This window comes from Rhinatrema bivittatum, chromosome 6, assembly GCF_901001135.1.
Source record: "Rhinatrema bivittatum chromosome 6, aRhiBiv1.1, whole genome shotgun sequence".
NCBI classification, from domain to species: Eukaryota; Metazoa; Chordata; class Amphibia; order Gymnophiona; family Rhinatrematidae; genus Rhinatrema; species Rhinatrema bivittatum.
The window spans coordinates 107,001,044-107,024,460 of record NC_042620.1 but is presented as its reverse complement, the minus strand read 5'-3'; the positions used below and the strand labels follow the sequence as shown (position 1 = coordinate 107,024,460).

The following is a 23,417-nucleotide window of genomic DNA, read 5'->3' as shown; positions in this document are numbered from 1 at the left end:
GAGGTGGAGGAAAATGCCCCCTCTCCCCATGGTCTGGTATCTCCTGGTAGCAAAGGGCAGGTCTGGAGTAATTATGGTGAGTTGCTGAAGTTTTGCACAGTGGTCACGGATCTGCGCCACAGCTTTTTACCCTATCCGAAAAGATTCTGTCCAGTGTATGATGCGTCCGCAAGTCTCTCCTGGACCACAGATTAGAGGTTTGAGGCCCACAGCCAGGTGAGTGTGTGAGCACCAATCACCATGGCAGAGACTTTTGATGCTGTTCTGAAAACATCAAAAGATGAGCAAACCATGTGTTTTTCGCACTCCATTCCCTTATCCACTGGTGTCTTGCTGCTTCTGAGGAAGCTGCTCAGCCACTTTCTGCTCGTACTGGCCCATAAAGAGCTGACAGGAGGCTATGAAGGCATTTAGCATAACTTCCTGAAATACTTTCCTCCCAAGAGTATCCAGGGTTCTAGAATCCTTTTCCAGGGGCACCGAGGAATAAGTCCAAGTCCTCTTGAAAGCAGATTAGACCACCAAAGATTAGTGTGGTAACTGTCTCTTCAAATCCAGGAACCTTCTGAACAAGAAAAATCATGTTTACCTTGTTATTAACAGGAGTCACAGAGAGAGGGTTCTCTCACATCCTTGTCTATAACACCTGAAGGATTTCATGAACTGGGACTGCCACAACCTCAAGGGAGGGGCTTCACGAAGTGGAGGATGTCCAGCATCATATTGCTGGTCTCATCTCTGTCAATAAAGTAAAGGAATGGCCTCCACCATTCTGCGAATAAAACCAGGGAAGGAAAGGTCCTCTGGAGGGGACTTTTATTTATTCTGAAGGAGGAGGGATCAGAGGGGAGACCCATCGATTCCTCTTCTGCAGAGATATCTCCAGATCTGTAGCCATGCCTCCAGGAGAATTCTGAATCAGATCAACTGGCATGCCAGAAGATCCCAACAGTACCCAATCCTCAGATGTCTCAGAGAGGGGTACGCTTGTCTATTGAGGCCTGGAACCTGAGGAACTCCTGTGCCTCAGGGAAGATTCCTCCCCCAATGGACTGAAGATCACCATTGGGGTTGTTGCCACCGACACGGATTCCCCTCTGGGATTTCGTATTGGTACACAGACTGGCAGTGATGCTGGGCTGCTGAAGGGAATCAAAGCAATGGCTAGACTTCAGACTGTGCTTGCCCCTATGCTGCAGCACAAAGGCCTCTCAATGTCTTATCCAAGTTCTGCTGTGTCTTTTTGTCCAACTCCTCCTTGAAAACAGCTGACGCAAACACCAACAGGAGAACTGGCCACATCTTCCTGGGAACCAAGAGGTATATCGATAACAGATACCTGGACCCTCAGACTGGCACAGTTCCTGGGTGACTGGCAAGAATGAGCTCTCCCTCTCCATAGGACCACTGGGGGGGGGGGGGGGGGGGTGTGGTGGTTATCAGCCTCAGCCGGACTGCTCTGCTCCCAGCATCACACACCAATGGAGACCAGTCCCAATGCTTCTTGCCTTTGCTTGATGCCAAGCACTGGAACTCTTTGATGCTGCATCGAAGAGGTGGAATCAGATGCCTTCTAAATGGGAAGATGCAGACAATGCTGTCTCACAGGTCTCTACCGATGCTCGATGTTGAAGGCATGGACTGCTTCCTCAATGACAATGCGCCACTAGTATCTGGTGCAGCTCCCAGGTTCCTAACATGATGCCTCCGATGCGGATAGGTCAAGTCTTTCGGTACTGAAGAGCTTGTCCCTAAACTCCAACCGGCAGAGTCATCCTTTCGGGGTCATGCTCATGCACAGGCAGCACAACTGGACATCATGCAATGCTCCCTGGCACAGGATGTATCTTCATTAGGATCCATGATAGACATAACCCTGGTGTACTGGGGGCATTATTGGAAACTGATGGTTTGCTTATCCATGGTGAAGCAGAAAATAGAGTTGCTTACCTGTAACAGGTATTCTTCAAGGACAGCAAGATGTTAGTCCTCACACGAGGATGTGGGGTCCCTCTTCAGTCTTATAATATAGAATTAATGAAAAATAAAACAAATCGAAAGAAACCCAACTCCACGGGGTGGCAGGTGAATTTCATGAAGACTAACATCCTGCTGTCCTTGGAGAACACATGTTACAGTAAGCAACTCTTTCTCCAAGAACAAGCAGGGTGGTAGTCCTCACATATGAATGAATATGTAGCTACAGGCTGCTCCCAAGATAGGCAACATTTAACAGGTGCAAACATGCACATCAACTAGAGCTACTAAAACATGGGGAGCAAGCCTGCACCCAAGGAAAGGGCCCAAGGCAGGAAGAGTTGGGTTTTCATGGTTGAAATAGATTACGGATGACAGACTGGCCAAAATGACTGTCACATCGTCCATCTTTGTCCAGACAATAATGACAGGCAAATGTGTGAACTCCAGGTCACTGCCCTGCATATCTCATGAAGGGGTAGTGCACGCAAGTGAGCCACCGAAACCGACATGGCTTGAACTGAATGAGCCTTGATGTGACCATCAAGTTGCAATCCCGCTTCAGCATAGCAGAAGGAATTACGGTCTACTAGCCAATGGGATAAGGTCGTTTAGACACTGCAACTCCCAACCTGTTTCTGTCGAAGGAGATAAAGAGTTGAGTGGACAGGCAGTGAGGTACTGTTCATTCCAGGTAAAAGGCCAGGGCCCTTTTACAAGGTCTTGGAAAAAAAGGTAGGCAATAAAATGGACTGACTGAGATGGAATTCTGTGACCACCTTTGGAAGGGACTTCAGGTGTGTACACAAGACCACCTTATAACATACTTTTGTATAAGGGGGGTATGACACCAAAGCCTGAAGCTCTCCGATCCTGCATGCTGAAGTGACCACCACCAAGAAGATAACCTTCCAGGATAGGTACTTCAGATCGCAAGACTGCAGGGGCTCAAACAGAGACGTCATGAGATGGGTCAGGACCACACTGAGGTCCCAAGAGACCACCAGGGGCCGTGTCAGAAGCTTAAGCTGCAACAAGCCTCGCATGAACTGTCCTACGAGTGGATGGGTAGAAATGGAAGCACCATCCATCCCTGATATGCCCCGATAGTACTGAGGTGAACTCTCACTGAAGTGGTTTTCAAGCCAGCCTCAGAGAGGTGCAACAAGTAGTCTAAAAGCCTTGATAGGGAACATGAGAATGGGTCCAGGCCATGTCCTTCACACCAAACCGAGAGCATCTTCCACTTGAGATTGTACGATCTCCTCATGGAAGGCAGCCTTGACTCCAAGAGAACCCGAAACACGCCTTCCGAAAGGCCCAGGGCCTGCACAGTCAACATTAAAAGGCGTGAGGTACAAGGCTCAGAGGTTGGTGTGGCGTAATTTGCTCTGGTCCTGAATGATCAGGTCTGGAGCAGCTCCCAGCCGGATTGGAGGGAGTGAGGCCAGTTCCCGTAGAAGAGGGAACCAGATTTAGCGTGGCCAAAAGGGCGCATCCAAGATCATGGTGCCTCAGTCCTGTTAGAGCTTTTGAAGTGTCTTCGAGATCAACAGAAGGTGAGGATAAGCGTACAGGAGACCGGTGCCCCAGTGGAGTGAAAAGGCATCCAACATCGATCCCCTGCCTGCTCATCCCAGGGAGCAGAACCGATCCACTTTCTTGTTCTCTGGGGAAGCGAACAGATCTATGGGATCCCCCATAGGCAGAAGATGCGGTTCACCATCTCTTGGTTCAGGGACCATTTGTGGGGTTGGAAGGCCTGACTCAATGAGTCTGCTAGGATGCTGTCCATCCCTGGGAGGTACATGGCCTGGAGGAAGATGCCGTTCTTGAGAGCCTAAGACCAAATCTGGACTACCTCTTGGCAGAGGAGGTACGATCCTGTTCCTCCTTGCTTGTTCAAGTACCACATTGCCACCTGTCGGTTTGAACCAGGACTACCTTACTGAGCAAGTGCTCCTGGATCTCCAGGAAGTTTATCTGGAAATACCATTTCTGCGTGGACCAAAGGCCCTGAGTGTTGAGACCCGGAGCATGGGTTCCCCAACCCGTGTGAGACATGTCTGTGGTGAGGATGATCTGGGTTTGAGGGACCCATAAGGGCATCCTGTTCTCCAGATTGGATAGGGTTTCCCACCACATGAGGGATTGCCTAAGGGAGTGGTGACCAGGACACGAGCCCGAAGGTCCTGAGTGGCTTGGCACCATTGCGAACACAATGACCACTGTGCCATGCACATGTGCAGTTGAGCAAACAGAGTGATGTGAACCATCGCTGCCATGTGCCCCAAAAGGTGCAGAAACTGGTGTGCCGAGACATAAGGGCAACAGATTATTTGTCCAGGGAAGGGTCATTGCTCTGTCTCGGGGCAAAAAGGCCTTCTTCTGGATAGTGTCCAGCCTGGCTCCAATAAAGTTCAATTGCAGTGATGGCTGGAGATGGGATTTTGGGTAGTTGATTATTAATCCTAGGACCTCCAGGGCATGTATGGTGGACTGCAGGGAACGCAACACCCCCTGCCTGGAATTGCTCTTGATTAACCAATTGTCGAGATAATGGAAGACATGTACCCCTTGTCTCCGAAGATAGGTCCCCTACTACCACCATACTGGTAGTGCTCTTCCCTCACCATAAACTGCAAATACCCCAATCCATGGGAGAAATGGGGATATGATCGTATGCGTCTGAGGTCGAGGGAACACAGCCAGTCCCCAAATATGAGGAGAGGGATCAGAGTTTCCAACGAGATCATCTTGAATTTTTCTCTGACAAGAAAACAGTTTAATGCCCTCAGATCCAGTATGGGGCGAAGGCCACCAATTTTCTTGGGAATCAGGATGTACCTGGAGTAGAACCTGTCTCCCTGTTGGCCTGGTGGGACTGGTTCAACTGCTCGAGCCACTAAGAGGTGAAGAGCTCTGCTCAGAGTATCTGCTGGTTCGCTACACTTCTCCACTGATGGCACGGACGAGAATGAAGAGTTAGTTGGAAATGCAATCTGTACCCCTGCCACATGATGGACAGGACACAGTGGTCTGAGGTAACTGAATTCCATCGCACAGTGAAGAGTTGCAGGCAGCCCCCCACTGGTGGTGGGGGTCAGTGTCCTGGGGTAGGGTTTGCTGGCTCAAACCCCCTGACCGCCAAAGTCCCACGAAGGGGTTCTGAGGTTGGGCAGGAGTCTGACGGGGAGCATGGGGCTGCCATGTCCTCGGCCTAGCTGGCACCTGCTGGGGTCTTGCTCTGGACACCGGTGCATAATACTTGCGTGGCCGGTAAAAAGGCCATCTTGTATACTGCCTGGCAGGCTTCTTGCCCGAAGGTTGAGTGTCCGAAGTGCTGGCTGACAACTGTTGAAGGGTTTCGTGAAAGTCCTTCAGTTGCACTACAGCTTCCTTAATTTTGTCCCTGAAAAGGTTCTCCCCTGTACAGGGAAGATATGCCAGACAATCCTGCACTTCGTCTGAGGAGTCACTCACTGGAATGGGAGCGGGTGGTGGCAGCAGCGATATTCCCTTCGACAGTGAAGGGGTTTGGGGCATCGGAGCTGGCTGCGTCGGTAAGACACCGAGCTGCAGGTCCAGCTGCTTTAACAGAGGTGCAAGCACCAATGGAGTTGGCTCTTGTGGCAGTCCCAGTGGAACCAGAGGCTCGATGCTCTGCAGGGCCTGGCCGACCGCCAACCACACGTGTCACTCTAACTCCGCCTTAAAGGTTGCAAGGACAGGATGACTTGAGGCGGCGGCAGCAGAATTGGATAGATCCCAGAGTCGCAGGGGAAAACCGAACCTTCCACCGGTGGGGACCACCAAGATTCTTTGGGATGACCAGAGGGTATAACCTCCTCCGCAAGGGGCCACTTTGAGGGATGCATGGACTTGGTCGATGCCTTCCCGTGGTACGTCTTCGAGGAGGAAGACCAGTGTCGGTGTTTCCTGGATTTTTCCTGGTGCTCTTCCTCAAGACGACGCAGATGGAGAGGAACCCGATCTGGGCCATGAGGATATAGACCTCACTCGGTCCCCTGCCCCTACCATGGGATCGAGGATCAGAATCAGAGAGGACACCAAGGGTGTCGAGGCAGAGACGCCCTTTCCTTGTGGTATAGAAGTCCTGGACGCCGAAGTCAAAGGTTCCAATATTTTAGCGCCGAACAGCTTCTCCATTTTGTCCAGGTGTGCCTGACGACCCTTGGGGGTCATCTGGCCACAAAGATCGCACACATGGACATCATGCAATGCCCCCAGGCAAAGGACACAGACCTCATGGGGGTCCCAACGGGACTCAAAGGAAGAAAGTTATTTCTCACAGAAAAAAGTGCGAGCTCCACAGTCGCGAGACTTTAGCTTTGCAAAAAAAAAAAAAGAGACTGAAAAGGGACCCCACATGGATGCGTGGTTAGTGGCATACTGAGCTTCCTCAGTGTGCCTGTCAAAGTTTTCTGTGCAGGGCTCCATGTGAGAGGACTACCATCCTGCTTCCTTGGAGAAAAGTAAAATCCAATTTGATGATCGTGAGACGGTCAATGCCCATGGGTGCACTAATAGTTTACTGATCAGGCTCAGGAATAAAAAGGAAACTTCTGAAAAATGTACTTAGGGTTCTAGAAGAGGAGAAACAAAGACCACAGGGGCTCTGCAATGAAATACTCCAATTATTTGCTAAAATTAAGCATAGCCTGAGCAGGAGAGTGAGAAACTGCGATCGGTGGACTCTGTGGAAAAGAAAAGTCTGAAGGGGTTTCCGTGTAGTATGCCTTGTGAGGCACAATCAAAATTCTAGAAACTTTGACAAACATTCCAGGCTGGGCTCCAATGGATGATGTCACCCACATGTGAGGGCTGCCATCCTGCTTGTTGTCAGAGAAATAGTTATGTAGATATTTTGAGTATCCACAATATCCCCAAAATGGCCAATGAAACCAGAGGGGATCATGTGAGCTCATGCAGAACCTCCTAGCTGCCAAATCAAAGAAAGATGAACTAAAAGCAGACAGGAAAGGTGATAGAAGAGCCATTATCTGGAAAGGAAGAATGCAAATATATAACATGCTTTTTAAATTTTACCAAAAAAAGTAAAGTATATTACAACCCAGGACTAATGGGTATTAATTTTCTTGGGGCGCAACCACTGTTCACATAACTACTATTACCATTAATTTGGTTTTAATGGTGATTTACAACAAAAATAATTTAAAAAAACAGAGGCTATAATCAGTATCAAGTACCACACAAAAATCTAATCACTACCAAAAGGTGTAACCCCCTATTACTACTAATAAATTATAAATCATTTAAGTCGGCTGAGGTACAAACTAAATTTTAAAAATACTAAAAAAAAATATAAAAATAGCTAGATAAAATCCTAACCTGAAAAGACATTCAACTCAGTCTGTCAAACTAATATTCACAAAGATTAAGTGGTAACTACTTGCAGTTTTATGACGATACTACAAGTTATTTTTAAGGTAAGTGCAAGATTGTGTTCAATATACTAATATTAGTCATGAACTCTATAATGCCTCAACTGATATGCATTCATACTGCTATTCTCTCGTTTTGGATAAAGTTAGCAGAGAAAGTTTTTGTCTGCAAGAGAGAACACAAAAGCAGAGTGGAGTAGTAGCCTAATGGTTAGAGCAATGGGCTATGAACCAGGGAAACCAAGGTTCAAATCCCATTGTTGTTCACTGTGACCTTGGGCAAGTCACTTTACTTTCCACTGTCTCAGGTACAAACAGATTGTGAGCCTTCTATTGTTAGGGAAATACCTACAGTACCTGAATGTAATCTGCTTTGAAACGGATGAAAGGTGTAATATAAATCAATAAAAAAAAAAAAGCAACTCATTAATGCAGGGAGGTCAGCAAGATTTAGAAATGTTGAAAATTCAGTGTTTGATCAAGTTGAACAGGGCTGTTCAGCTTGGAGAAGAGACGGCTGAGGGGGGATATGATAGAGGTCTTTAAGATCATGAGAGGTCTTGAACGAGTAGATGTGACTTGGTTATTTACACTTTCGAATAATAAAAGGACTAGGGGGCATTCCATGAAGTTAGCAAGTAGCACATTTAAGACTAATCGGAGAAAATTCTTTTTCACTCAACGCACAATAAAGCTCTGGAATTTGTTGCCAGAGGATGTGGTTAGTGCAGTTAGTATAGCTAGGTTCAAAAAAGGTTTGGATAAGTTCTTGGAGGAGAAGTCCATTAATGGCTATTAATCAAGTTTACTTAGGGAATAGCCACTGCTATTAATTGCATCAGTAGCATGGGATCTTCTTAGAGTTTGGGTAATTGCCAGGTTCGGTCTCTGTTGGAAACAGGATGCTGGGCTTGATGGACCCTTGGTCTGACCCAGCATGGCAATTTCTTATGTCCTTAACAGCATTGCAGGTTATGTTATCTTGCTATTTTTTTCATTACAAAAATTGGGCTTGTACCTCAGATGACTTGAATGATTTAACATTTATGACTAGTAATAGGGGATTCTGGTTTTTGGAAGTAATTTCATTTAGAACAGTCCCCTCCTGGGCTACCGTGTCCATGTGGAAAAGGTGGATAATGAACTATAATGCTCCTCTCTCTGCCCATGTAGAATTATTGTTAGCTTTAGCAAAAGCCTGTTCTATCCTGCCTGCAGAAAATAAGATGCTTTAGAAGACCAAATAGTTGCAAAGACGTGAATGATACCCAGGGAAGCAAATCTGAAGTATTTATACTGAATGAAAGCAAATATGACCTAACTAGTACTAAGCAAGCTCTTTCCAGTATGGGTACTGAAGACATGTGGCTCAGTAAAATGAGTTAATCACAAAATGAACACTAAACTGAAGAAAAAGAAAAGCAAATGAGACAGATTTCACCTGAATTTTAGTTACACCACAAAGTTTAGTTTAGGGTTTTAATGCATTATTCCAAAGGAATTTGCCCTTTTGCTGCATAGCCAACTCTGACCAGTGCCACCATGAAACAAGAAAATAGTGCATGAACAGGGTTGCCTGGCCCTTTCTGCAGGCTAATTTGGAGACATTTTAAAGTTTTTATCTTTCTTACATTTCAAATTTCTTCACAGCACATCAGGCATGTTGCAATAATGGAGGCAGGGAATATAAATCTTCAATGTGGAAAGGTTATTCAAACACAGAAGGATAAAAATAATATTGTGGCCTTTTCACAATAACTTACCTTCAAGTATTGCTTGCAATAGGCAAAACAAGTCAGGAAAGTACAGCGCAGCTTCAGCTAAATGCTGGATGTTACAACATCCTTAACACACAGCATTACACAGCAAATTCCGTTCTTATTTCAAGTTTATTAAAACTTTAGCAATACAAATGTCCAGATAGTTCATTATCAAAAGTTCAAACTGAAGTCCACATAAAAAAAAGAATGATCCTTTTTATCTCTGGAAAACCCTTACATACACAGAGAAAGAGTGAGAAAGTGGAAGCAATAGAAGTCTATAAAATCTCTTCATCCACTTCCATCTTCACTGGCAGGATTTGACTTGTGATTAGATTTTTTGTCCTTAGTGTTGCTGTGGTCCCTCTCCTGGCTCTTTGATTTTTGGTTACTTTCTTTGTCTTGGTTACTTTCTTTGTCTTGTGATGGCTGCCTTGTTTTTTCTCTCTCTTTATGTCTGTGTGACGAGGATTTTTTTGCTTCTCTGTCCTTACTACTTCGTCTTTTCTTGGCTTCTACACTCCTATCCTCATCTCTGCTAGTTTTTTTCTCTCTGCTGGTTTCTGGACTACTACTTTTAGGGCTTCTGGAACGCCTTCTCTTATGACTGTCAACATCATTATCCTTTCTATGTGAACTCTTTTCTTCTTTATTCCGATTCTTTTCCTTGCTCCTGTTTTGAGACTCTTCTTTCTCCAAGCTCTTGGAGTCTCCGCTTCCTTTATTTTCTTTATTTTCTTTACTTTTGTGCTTTTCTGGTGTTCCCTTACGGTCCCTGCTTCTTGATCTTTCTTTTCTCTTTGTTTCCTTTTCTTTATTTTTGGGATGTTCCTTACTTCTGCTGGGGGTGCGTTCTTTGCTCCTCGATTTGGCTCCTTTACCTCTCTCTCTGCTTTTGCTCTGCTCCTTTGTCTTATTGTTGGTGCTGTGTTTTCCTTTCGTGGACTCATGCTCCCGGCTCTTTGACCTGGCCCGCTTCTCCCTTTCTTTGCTTTTACTTTTTTCCCTTTCATTACTTTTTGATCCTGCTTGTTTGGACCTCTCTTTGCTTCTGCTCCTTTCTTTCTCTCTTCCTCGGGTATCAGAGTGCTTTTCTTTCTCTCTGTTTCGTTCATGCTCCCTGTCTTTGTTTCTTGAAGAAACCTTCTTCTCTTCATGCCTGTTGTGCTTGGACTCTCGATCTTTACTTTTGGAATTTTCCTTGCTTTCGCTAGGGCTTTTTGATTTTGCCCTTTTCTTCCCTTTGCTCTTATGGCGATCTTCCTTTTCTGCATCCCTTCTGGTTTCTCTGTCTTTACTGATGGATATGTGATCTTTTGATTTCTTTTCTCTCTCTCTTTCTTTCTCCTTTTCTCCCCTTCTGTTTGGGCTTTCAGATGTTTGCCTGTGATCTGATGCTTTCTTTTCTTTATCTCTTCCTGGGCTTTGTTGATTGTCTTTCTTATTCTCATTTACTTCACCCCTAGAAAATAAATGAAGGAACAACAGTGCTTTTAACACCACCTTCAAGTGCTCTGCTTTAAAAGTTTAACTTTTAGAAGCTTATGCCTTCTTTGACATATACTGGCATATCTATAGCCTACACATTTTATATTCCTAAAGAGTGTTGCATATTCAAAGCATTCCAACACACTGACTCACAGAAAGATGTTTGCGACATGATGGAAGATGGAAACTATATCTTAATATGATATTGTGATCTATAGACTTCCAATAGATGCAATAAGAAAGATCTCTCTTTTTACCTTAAAATATCTTTTTGGGTTAGCACTGTGGCTCAGGGATTCAAAGTTCGGGTTCCTGTTTGTCGGGGTTGGTTGGGCCGAGGCATGCTGTGGTGGTGTGGTTGGAGAGGAAGTGATAGAAAATGCCTGCTGCTATTCAAAAGCACTGCCCTTCCAGCTCCCTGGCAGGTGAAGGTCTCCTAATTTGCTCAAGCATGCTATCTAGGGAAGGAGAAGCAGCAGAGACTGCTAGGGGAAAGAAAGAGGGGAAAAGGCCAAAATATATTCTATTTTATATTACTTATAGAGATATAATAACAAAGGAACACAGAAAAAGGTGACAGATAAAGACTAATTGGCTCATCCAGTCTGCCCGTGCATTTTCCTCTCTGGTTCTCTAGCACTTGAGTAGATGAGCAAAATAAATTCCCAATGAACAGCAGTTTACCCTGTCTTTAACCAAACCACTCATCCCTGTTCCTACCATGCCCTCTCTATATATCCCAATCACGTTCAAATTCTGTTACAATGCTGGCTTCATCCACGTCTGCTGGTAGGCCGTTTCTGGCATTGACATCCTCCTCCATTGATTCTTACAAGTACCATACTTAATGCAACACTCGGGCCTTTTCCAATTTCTTATCATCAAGCTTTGTAATAATCCAAACAACTACAAAACTAACGAGACTGTTGTCTGCAACATCCAGCCACCCTATGCTCACTGATATCAGGTTGCTCATTAATGTCATGGCCGTTGTGTACAGATTACTCCAATGCAGTCTTGGAAGTCTGATGCAGTCATACCAAGATTGCTAGGGTTATAACCACAGAATAATTCTCTGCACATCCAGACAACTAAGAGCCTGATACTCTGGCCCACACTCCTCCTGTGCATAAGCTGGGAGGGAAATAGCTCAATTGATATGAAATATGGAATTCACCTTAGGAAGAAAGGATGACACTGGACAAAAGGTAACCACGTCCAATGAGATTACCAGAAATGGATCCTGGCAAGACAAGGTTTGCAGCTCTGAGACTACCCATGCAGAACAAATCGCCACTAGGAATGATGTTTTTAGGGATAGATTCTTCAGTGAAGAATGTTAGCGGCTCAAAGAGAGCGCCCGTTAATTTGGTGCAGAAAGCCCTAAGATCCCATGGGGGAATGTCAGGCTGAAAAGGGGGGTTTTCTTGAGGGGTGGGACATATCTGGTTAAGCTGCTAGGGTAACACTACCCAACGAGCTCCAGTAGCATGAGATGGCTGCCACCTGTACCTTCAAGGAACTCAAGGCAAGCTCCTTGTCTAGCCTTGTCCTGAAGAAAAGCCAAAATACAGGACATACCCGCCTTCCAGGAACACTCAGTCCTGGACCCACAGAACTGCTCAAGCAGCTGCTACATACGAATATAGGCCAAAAAATGGAACATTTTCAAGATTTTAATAGCATAGAAATCACCGAAGAATACCCTTTCTTGCGGAGTCTTCTCCGCTCAAGAGCCAGGCTGTAACACAGCCTGGAGCTGGGTCGTCCATGACCATGGGCCCCTAAGTCAGAATTCCCCATACATTTGAGAGGCAAAAAGGTTGGTTGACTTGCAACAGAATGAGGTCCACATACCAGGGCCTGTGAGGCCAGTTTGGTGCAATCAGCACAACTTAACTGCTCTCTAGCTTTAACCGCCGTAATAGCCTGCCTATGAGAGCCCATGGGGGAAATACGTACAGGAGCACTCCCTCTGGCCAAAGCTACACTAGGGTGTCTATGCCCATAGACCCCTGGTCCTGCCGCTGGCTGAAGAACTAGTCCTACCTTTGCATTCTGAGGGTTGCCATCAGATCCACCTGTGGACAGCTCACCTGTGACATATCCGGCAGAAGATTTTCAAGTTTAGCTCCCATTCTCTAGGATCCAACAGATTTGACTGAGAAAGTAAGCTTGAATATTTTCCTGTCTGGCGATGTATGCTGCCAAGAGCAACTGTAGGTTCCTATCTGCCCAAAGAAACAGGAGCAATGTTTCTACTGACACTCCCCACCTCCAGGTTTCCCCCTGCCAATTTGCATATGCTACTGCTGAGGTGTTGTCTGAGAGGACCTGAACAGCCCTCTACCGAATCAGGAGGAAGTGGAGAAGAGCCAGTCGAACAACACTGGTCTCTAGCCAGTGATGGATCATGAGGCTTCTGTCAACTCCCCTGAGCCACTTGATCCAAACAATGAGCCCCCCACCCATCATCACCAAAATCCAAGATGGCGTGGTTAAGCTAACTCTCTTCAACAGATGTAAAGGAATCATCCACCAGCATTGCGAGTCTTGCATCAGTTGACTCAGCACTCCATAGTCCTGGGACACTAGAGACCATCTAGACAGAAGCAACACCTGAAGAGGATACATGTGGGCCCTTGCCCAAGGGACTAAGTCCAGGGTCACCACCAATCTGAGCACATGTTGGTAGTCCTATGCTGAGGGAGCCGGCATATCCAGGAAACTTCGGACATGATGAAGTATCTTGCGGACCAGTTCATTCGTGAGAAACAATTGTCCCACCTGAGTATCAAACTGTGCTCCCAAGTAGTCCAGGAAACGTGTGGATTGAAGAATATTTTTGGCAAACGAACACCCAGCCTAAGCTTTTTAAAAACCGAACCATTCAATGAGTCATGCGCATCGTCTCTTCATGAGAGAGAGCCTGGATGAACCATTCTTCGAGATTTGGGTGCACCGTAATTCCCTCATGCTGCAGAGCCGCCGCTACCATGACAATTACCTTGCTGAACACACGTGGTGCAGTTGCTAGGCCGAAAGGCAATGCTCGGATCTGAAAATGTTCCTGTAGCATGCAAAAACACAGGTTTCTCTGATCCTGATTCCAAATAGGAATATGAAGGGGGGCGCTGTTGGCAGCTGATGCAAGCGGTCGCATAACGAGTGAGCTCCGACCCCCCGATCCTTATAACCCATTAAATTGCTTCTTTAGCCTCGCTTCTCACACACAGGTTCCCAGCAAGGACGCTAGGACTTGATTCGGCGGCTTGTACAATGGCCACGAAGCGGAAAACCACAGATTTGAAACAGTTTTCCTATGGGAAGGTTCCCCCTGAGCCGGGACAAGATGGCGACGATTCCTCGCATCCCCCTACGGAGGAGGCCTCGGCTAGTGAAACATCGGCAGTGGCTTTGGAGTCTTCTGACAGCCAGCTTCTCTCGGCACTGCTTACTAGAGACGAAGCTTGGCAGTGGTTTATCGAGCTCCTGGCTGATTTAAAGCAGCATAAGTCTGAGCTCATGGCAACCATGGCTGATCTCCGAGGAGACCTCGTGGCACTGGGAACGCGCGTGGACGAGAACGAAGGCCGTCTTGACCGACATGGGGATGCGATTAACCACATTACTACTCGGCAGACTACGACTACCACAGAACTCCAAATGCTGCAAGCTAAAGTTGAAGATCTCGAGAATCGGGGTCGTCGAAACAACTTGCGCATTAGAGGGGTACCGGACACCCCTGAATTCAACGATGCCTCGGAGGTCGCTACACAGATTTGCTTACATCTGCTATCACGGAGCCCAGACCAGGATCCTGCATCTGCCACTCCTGTGCCGGGGATTAGCTTCGAGCGGGCGCATAGAGCACTGGGTCCACGGCGCGACCAAAGACCGCGCGACATTGTGATATGCTTCACCAGTTACCCAATGAAGGAAAGGGTGTATGCCGAGGCGCGCCGGCTGACCGAGATTACCTGGAAAAATTTAAAACTTGCTATCTTTCAAGACTTATCGGCTCTTACACTGAAGAAGCGGTTTGATCTCAAGGAAGTAACAGCGACGCTACGCGGGAGGGATATCCGTTATAAATGGACTTACCCATTCGGCTTATCTTTTCAGGCCCAGGGGATTAATTATCGTATTACCAATTTGGAGGAAGCAGCGGAGGCCTTCGGAAAGGCGAACATCCCGATCTCCTTTCAGCATTCTAAAATGGCACCTGCTGAGCAGCCACTCGATACTGCACCTAGATGGCAACGAGCGGGAAAAGGAGGCAGACGTCTAAGGAGGCAGTCAGAAACTCGCCGCTCCCCGGCGCAGGACTTGGGGTGAGGCGCTAATCCAATTCAGTGGCCTTTTCAGCGGCAATTTACAACTTTTATTGCATACATTGAGGTTATCAATGGTTTACCGAGTTGATTGTATGTCCGGTTGAAGCGACTGCTGTATAGCGGGTAATATGCCTTACAGGGAGGGAGTGGGGGCTAGCATTTGTTTCTGCAGCAGAGCTTGCAGCGTGGGTTCAAAGTTTTTTTTTTACTATTCAGGTTACAGTATTGCTACGGGATCGGGGGGGGAGGAGGGGGAGCTTCTCGGGGGAATGTATCTGCTTTGCGGAGGCTGTAACGGTCTCCTAGGAGAGGAGTATCCCATACAGAGCGCTAGGGATACTGTAGGAATGAAGGGGGCAAGGCCTGGTTATTTGGGGCATATTTTTTTCAGATGTACATTTTTTTGCCAGCATGGGAAGTACTTGCACGGTAGGAAGGAGGATGCGAGTAAGGGAGGCGATGGGGGCCAGGGATGGTTGGGTGCATACTGGGGAATTTTGCAAGGATTCTCGGGGGTATTGAGCGGCCCTATTGGGCACTCCATGACACTTAATGGCGGCTAAACTTATTTCCTTAAACGTTAAAGGGTTAAATACACCTAGGAAGAGACAGATCCTCAAGAGGGAACTACAGAGGCAACAGCCTGCAATAGTTTTCCTTCAGGAAACACACGTCCGCAAACATCATGAAAGGCTTTTGATTTTCCCCAACTATTCCTCCTCAGTCTGGGCTGCCAGTTCTAAGGCTCACAAGTATGCTGGGGTGGGTATTCTTATTTCTTCGGCCTTAGTGCATGAAGTGATTTCCCACGTGTGTGATCCCTTAGGGAGATATGTGTTGGTGAAACTTAGACTGGGTAAACAGACACTCACGTTGCTCAATGTTTATTTCCCGAACTCCCAGCAGTCCTCCTTTGTGCATGTGTTGAATGACCTCCTGCGGATTCATGCAGAGGGTGACTTGATTCTGGGCGGGGACTTCAATTTCGTGCAGGACCCCATGGTAGATTCTAGTTCAGGGAAGATCTCCGCAGGCCCAGTTAGGCGCCAGTAGCATACCTTCCTGGCGGACTGGGGATTGGTGGATATTTGGCGGGTGAGGCATCCGCACTCCCGCTCCTATACTTATTATTCACGCCCGCACGATACTTACACCAGGATTGACTGTTTTTTCCTGTCCTCTACATTTCAGCAAACTGTTCAGAAAGTAGATATTGACAGCATCACATGGTCCGATCATGCATTGATTTGGCTGACATGCTCCCTTGGCGCTCAGGACAGGGGATATCGTCACTGGTGACTTAATGATAGCCTTTTGAGGGATCCACAATTTGCTAGTCAAGTGGAGAAGCAGTTACAGACATATTTTCAGGAGAATCAGACTGGAGACGTGTCCCCCCTAACGGTCTGGGAGTGCTCTAAGGTGGTGATACGGGGCACGTTTATTGCTAGGGCGGCCCACTGCAACCGGGAGCGGGAGAAGCAGCGGGTTGCATGGCTAACGGAGTTAGCCCTTTTGACCCAATCACATAGTTATACTAAATCAGAACTGACGTATCAGAAGATACTGCGGGTTAAGGACAAGATTCGGGCTTTAGAGGATTCGGCTATTAGTCACCAACTTATGCTTGCGAGGCAGCAGTTCTTCGAAGGCGGGAACAAGGCGGGCCGGTATTTGGCTAGGCAGTTACGGGTCGCTCAGGCCAAAACGGTGGTTGCCAAAATTCATGATGAGAAGGGGGATATGGTTACAGCATCTAATGGCATTCGTGCCTCCTTTACTGCCTTTTATTCTAAGCTGTATGCCATGGATGGGTCCATCACGGCGGGAGCCATAGATGAGTACCTGCAATCGGTTAGGCTGCCGGGGCTTCTTTCTAGCCAGAGGGATTTCTTAGATAAACCTATTGAGATAGATGAGGTCCTTTCTGCTATTAAAAAACTTAAACCCGGTAAGGCTCCAGGCCTCGACGGCTATACCGGGACTTACTACCGCAAATACGCGGCACAATTGGCGGGACCTTTGACTGTGGCTTTTAACTCCTTGGAAGGGGGGGCCTCTTTTACCCCAGATGCTAATACAGCAGGCATCACAGTGCTGGCGAAACCAGGTCGTGATCCTACTCGATGTAGCTCCTATCGCCCAATATCCTTAATCAATATTGACTTGAAAATCTTGGCTAGGATCCTCGCTGCCAGACTTAATGGGATATTACCAGGGATCATTCATAGTGACCAGGTGGGATTCGTTCCGGGCAGAATGGCAGCGGACAACGTGCGGAGAATTATTGACATCATAGATCTAGTACATAGGGACAACACTCCAGCGGTTCTGGTCGCCCTAGACGCGGAGAAAGCCTTCGATCTCGTACACTGGGAGTTTTTATTCCGAGTGTTGGGTGCTATGGGCTTTGGGGAGGCTTACCTTAAGTGGTTGCGGAAGCTATACGAGAAACCACTTGCCCGAGTGAAGGCGAATGGGGGATATGGGGTGCCCTTTGCCATACAGAGGGGGACAAGACAAGGTTGCCCGCTGTCACCATTATTATTTGCCCTGTTTTTGGAGCCTTTTGCCTTGCGCATCAGGGCGGCCACAAATATTGCAGGCATCTCCCGAGGTAATATGCAGTTTAAAATTTCTTTATTTGCTGACGATGTCCTGCTTACTCTCACCGACCCTGACTCCTCACTTCCGGGTGTTATGGAGGAATTGGGCAAGTTTATGGCAGTTTCTGGCATGAAAGTCAACTACGAGAAGTCCGAAATTTTGAATTTAACATTATCGCCTGAGGAGGTTGGCGTGTTAAGACGCTTATTTCCTTTCAAGTGGGCCACTACATCTATCAAATACTTGGGGGTTCGCCTGGGGTCTCACACGAAACATTTGTATGACCTAAATTATGGTCCCCTTACTACCTCCATCACGAGTGACCTGGACAGGTGGGAGAAGAATACTCATTCTTGGCTCGGTCGGATGGCCATTTTAAAAATGAACGTATTACCTCGCTTCCTTTATTTTTTCACCACTATCCCCATACACATTTCAACTAAAGAGCTCAAACAATGGCAGCAAATTATGTGTAAGTTTGTCTGGCGGAAACGGCCCCCCAGGGTATCTCGAGCTCTGTTATATCAACCTAGGTCCAGAGGGGGGATGCAAATGCCAAATCTCTCCTGGTACTACTGTGCTGCGCAGCTGCGTGCATTGGTGACTCTTCATAGTACACATGATCCTCCTCAGTGGGTGAAGCTCGAACAAGCTCTATTGGGTACCATGCCAATTTCAGCGCTGCCTTGGCAACCCTGCTCCACTTGGTCTTCAGTAGTAATGATGCCCTTTGCTTTAGCTACCACAATGAGGGTCTGGAAGCAATGGAGGCCGGCAATGGTGGGGAATGAGCCCTTCTCTTTAATGTCTCACTTGTTTACAAGTATTATGGGGCCTGGTGCTGAGTCCGCTGGCCTGATTGCACGGTGGACGGGGGCTGGTATTTACAAACTGGCTCATGTTATACAGCAGGGGAACCTCCTCACCAGGGACCAGCTGGGCGCGCAACATCCCAGTACTAAACCAGACTTTCTTTTTTACGCTAAGCTCCACTATTTTATTCATAAGGGCATGCGAAGGGGTACCCTACGGGGCACGGGCACACTGTTTGAAACTTTCTGTTCCCATGCCTCGTCTATTCGGGGCATCATTTCCAAAATTTATGCTCTTATTAATGGAAAGCGATGTGGACTCCCAACGTTTCGCTCTCATTGGGAATCAGATTTCCACAGGGTTCTTGAAGATGAGGATTGGGACATGATATATATTATGGCTCACAAATGCTCTTTTTCTGCGGGCCTGCAGGAAAACTGCTATAAACTGTTATACAGATGGCATTATTCCCCTGAACGGTTACACAGATTTATTCCAACCATCACGGATCAGTGCTGGAGGGGCTGTGGGGTGGTTGGAACTTACTATCATGTTTGGTGGACCTGCCCAAAGGTCGCCGTGACCTGGCAGGAAGTGTTCGCATGGTTATCTCTCATCTTACGTACGCCCGTAGAGCCTGAACCCTGGCATACTTTGTTGGGTCTTCCCATGCCAGATTGCAATAAGGACACATACAAATTCATGTTGCAGGTATTTCTTGCGACTAGGGAGGAAATAGCTCTACATTGGAAACAGGCTCTGGCTCCCTCGATGGCCGGAATACTCCAACGCCTACACTCTTATTATCAATTGAGCAGGCTTACCGCAACCCATCATAATCGCTTGCCTGCCTTTTATAGGTCTTGGGAACCATACCAGCAATGGCTTGATAAGCAAGCTTCAGCCTCTAATGTGTAACCCACTTTCTTTAACGGTGACCCAGCAGATTTCTGCATGCTCTATGTGGCACTTGTTCTCTTTGTTAGGATTAGCCTCGATGCCTGTAGTTCACATGCTCTGGGTGCAGTCTATTTCTTTGGTGTAATATGTTTCAGTATCTGTTAGCTTTAAGTATAGGCGTAACAGAAGTTCAGTATCCCTTTGCCCCATATGTTCTCCCAGGTATTTATTCATATTTATGCCTATATCGCCTTGAATGTCTCATATGCTTCTGTACTATTCTAAATGAGATTATTACTTCCATATGCACGTCTGATTATTCCATTCATTATTATCTGTTATTACTGCTTACAGATACCAACAAATACCAGGTTGTTGGGGGGGTGGGGGAGGGAGGGGTAGTGGATCACGTTGTTAGGGGTTATAAATGTTTGGTAGAATACCATTTGTGTTAGCTTATCATTCACATTACTATGTTATATGTTCATACTCATGATATCATGTATTGAATCTGATAGTTGTGTTTTTGTATTATCGTGTTTATTTTCTGAGTTCTGCCAATAAAAATAGATTACAAACAAATAGGAATATGAAGTTGGCCTTTGTCATGTCCAATTAGCAGAGAAACTCTCCATGACGAACCATAGTGAGGACAGAATGCAGAATCTCCAGGTGAAACTGTGGAACCCACACACAGCAATTCATACTCTTGAAGTCCAAAATGGGGCAAGAACTCGCCTCCTTGGGCACCATGAAATAAATAGAATAAAAGCTCTGACCCCACTCTAAGAGAGGAACCGGTACCAATGCCTGCAAAATCTCCCGCTTTAATAAAGGTTTTTGGACAGCTTGTTGCTTGGCTGGTATGGAGCAAGGTGACACCATAAAAACATCCTAAAAAGGACAATGAAGGTCTAACATATAACCTGAACAAGCAATCTCCAATGTCCAATCAGTGGGTGTTACCTGAGTCTACGCCTTGTAAAATTGCCACAGGCATCCCCCTATGGGAACCAGAAGAGAGTGAACCCACGGACCCTCAGGAAGTGGCTCTGTTGGCTCCTGTGGCTAAACTGGCATCAGCCCTTTGCCTTTTAGCTCCACAAAACGACTGACCCTGGCCTTTCAGGCCAGAATAACCCATGGAGATGGTTAAAAAAACAAAAAACAAAAAAAAAAACCTGCTGTATTAAAGGAGTGGCCTTTGTCCTCTAGAAAACACTGGGGCATTGGGTCTCCGAGTTTCTTCATTAGCTGGTCCAAATCCTCTCCAAACAGGAGCTGCCCAATTACAAAGCCACAGCAGCCGACACACCGTGACCAAAAGGACCGCCAACCAGGGAAAATTCTAACAAATCATACAAAACGTCCGCCAAAAAGGCTACCGTGGACTCCATCTTGGTCACCTCCTCGCTCTCTGGCAGCTGCTCTATCCAACGAAGAGGAGCCTGGACCACCATAGCCAAGCAAATACAAATCTGGACTTCAGTCGCTGACAAAATAAATTTTGCAAGGGCAGCTCCATCTTCCTGTCCTGTGAATCCTTCAGGGATGTGTCCCCTCCACAGGAATGGTGGTATGCCTGGTGACTGCTGTAACTAGAGCATCCACCACCAGAACCTAAAAAAATTTCTGCACAGGTGGAAGAGGATACAACCGCTGCAGGAGATTAAAACCCCAAAACCCTGACTCCGGGGACCCCTCACTCTGCTAACATCATTTCCTCGACCTCCAGATGGAGCGGGAAGGCAGTAGTAGTCTTCCACTTTCTCTTAATTATAGAATCCCACACCAGAGTCTCCTAAGGCTTCAACTCTGCCAGATGGCGAAAAGCAATAACTTGCTCAAATAACCTATTTTGTCCTTGTGAAAAAGAGGGATTGACGAATCAACCTCAGGAAGAGGAAGGAGCTCCCCCTCCTTCAGAGGTGCCGAGTTATCATCATCCCTGGGCCCCTCCAGATTCCCCGGGTCCCACCCAAGGAGGCCTGGGCGTCTCAACAGCAGGATGTGCCCTCTTGACGTGAATCCTGGGATAGGGGACTGCCAAGAATCTCACTCAGGGCTTTAATCATAACCCCCACATGGCAGCAAACCAGGCTTGAAAAATGCACAGAAGGCCTGGTGAAGAAAGTGGAAAAATTCCAGGGATAATTTCTCTTTGGGGCCCAGGGCTGAAATTTCCTGCGCAGCTCCCACTGTAGCAACAGCCAGCACCAAAACCAGGAGAAATTCAAATTCTCCTTCAGGTCCTGCAACTTCAGGGCTGTCTAAGCCTGAACATGCGGTCCCACTCAAAATGGCCACAGCCTCTGGAGCCCATGCAGCTGACCACATGACAGGGCTTTCCAGAGTCAGTGACACAATCATGCTAGCAGGAGAGGCAGGAGCCGCTAAAACCTCACTCGAGCAGGAACCCGAATGCTTGCCCATCTGGATGCAAGCCAGGCACATGGGGCCTTTCTCCCCTGGAGCCCGAAGGAGCCTACATGCCTCACAGCATCAGTAATCATGGCCCAACTTGTCCCTCTGGCCTGCCATACTGCTGCATGCTACTGCGAAGGAGAGAGAGAGAGTGCAAACAAAATGCTGCTGCAAGCACTCCAACTCCACTCCTCCGTGATCGCAGCAAAGCTGACCACGCTCCCTCCAAAACACTGGTGCACCCACTGGTATCCCTGTACAGCTACTCCAGCAGAGCTTGCTTTACGTTCAGATGAAACTTTTTTTTTTATGTGGAAAAGATAGGCAGGGAGGGAAGGAAGAGGGGAGGCAGGGAAGGAAGAGGAAATCAGATAGGGGGAGTTAAAAAGGACACTCATCCAAGGCACAGGGGCAGACAAAAGCTCATTTCAGTAGAAGAATATTAAAGCTATCCCCTTTCTGTTCTCCTCTTCTTTTTATTTTAGACTCCCTGGCCAAGCTCAACCAGGCACCCCGTCAGAGGTTGGGAGCTAAGCAAAAGCTCGCACTTCTGACAGTAGCCAATGGCCTGGTCCAGGGATCTGACCTGAGATCTGATGAGCTGCTGCATACTCCAGTCCTACCATCTGCTGGAGGAAGAAAATACTGAATTCCTGCTGCTAGAACCACCTCCTAAGTAGTGGCTGAGATGTCACATAGGAAAACAATGTTGTCTGCCTCCATCCACTGGTAGGGGGAAAGAAACTACTTGTCAAGGCTGGACTGGTGTACCAGGACATGATGGTAAATCAAGTTTTAAAATGAGATTAAAATTCAAATCTGTGCATGGTTTCTTACTTGTCGCCTTTTATCCAGCGTTCCCCACTGGAAACTCTCATCCTCTGAGCCCGCTGCATCTCCTGCCTCCAATGTGGAGGAGTCTCACTTCGCCTGAAGCGATCTCTTGACCTGGACCTTGAGGGTGTCCGATAGCGCTGAGAGGAGAAAGGCACAGGAGGACAGGAAAAATCAACGCTTAGTAATCACCAGCAGCAACAGCTTAATCACCAGGTTTATATTTTCCAGAAAGAAATATTACATAATTAAACAGTGTTTAGACAAGTATATTGTCAATACAGTACTAAATGTACTCTAACAGAGTTCAAGATAACGTACATTTCCATTTATTCCCTTCAAAGGTCTGAAAAGTGCATATCTGCACACTTTGGGATAGGCATTATTTCTAGTTCATTTCTCTGGATTTCAGAATGTGGTGAGCACCCCTTCTGCTATTTTCAGAGGGAAGACTTCTACTAACCATATTGGTCCTAAGAAAACTGAAAATCTTTATAGGTCATGAAAGTTTTCAATGGACCAAAAGGTTCTGCAGTATATGAGCCATTCAGCACCATATAGATCCCTTCTTCGAATAATATATCTGAAAACGGAAGCGAACATCTGAAGAAGGGCTTTCCCTGGGCTTGAAATCCCATGCTTTACAGCATCTTTGGAGGTTTCACAATCTAGAAAGATGCTTATTTCAAATAAAGGACTGTGAGGAAAATTTAAGACAATAAAGAGGTGGCCAATCTGGTCGCTCAGTGGCAGGGACTTCGGTTCAATTCCTGGATCACCCCTTCCACTCCATGGGTCAGCCAGGGGACTGCGGTGGCAACAGTCTCTTGCGGGGAGGGAGTCAGTCATCA

General features: G+C 46.9%; 1 protein-coding gene across 8 annotated transcripts in view; it reads right to left on the bottom strand.

Moving 5' to 3' along the window:
- Window positions 1–8,868: 8,868 nt before the first annotated feature.
- PPIG (peptidylprolyl isomerase G) overlaps window positions 8,869–23,417 on the bottom strand; it is a 204,239-nt gene continuing 189,690 nt past the window's right edge. For all 8 annotated transcript variants that reach the window (XM_029605696.1, XM_029605695.1, XM_029605694.1 and 5 more), the window contains 2 exons: window positions 22,570–22,706; window positions 8,869–10,625 (listed from right to left, as the gene is read on the bottom strand). In XM_029605696.1, coding sequence (XP_029461556.1) covers window positions 9,455–10,625; window positions 22,570–22,706 — 1,308 coding nt within the window. In that variant the 3' untranslated portion in view covers window positions 8,869–9,454. The remainder of the gene's footprint in view (window positions 10,626–22,569; window positions 22,707–23,417) is intronic.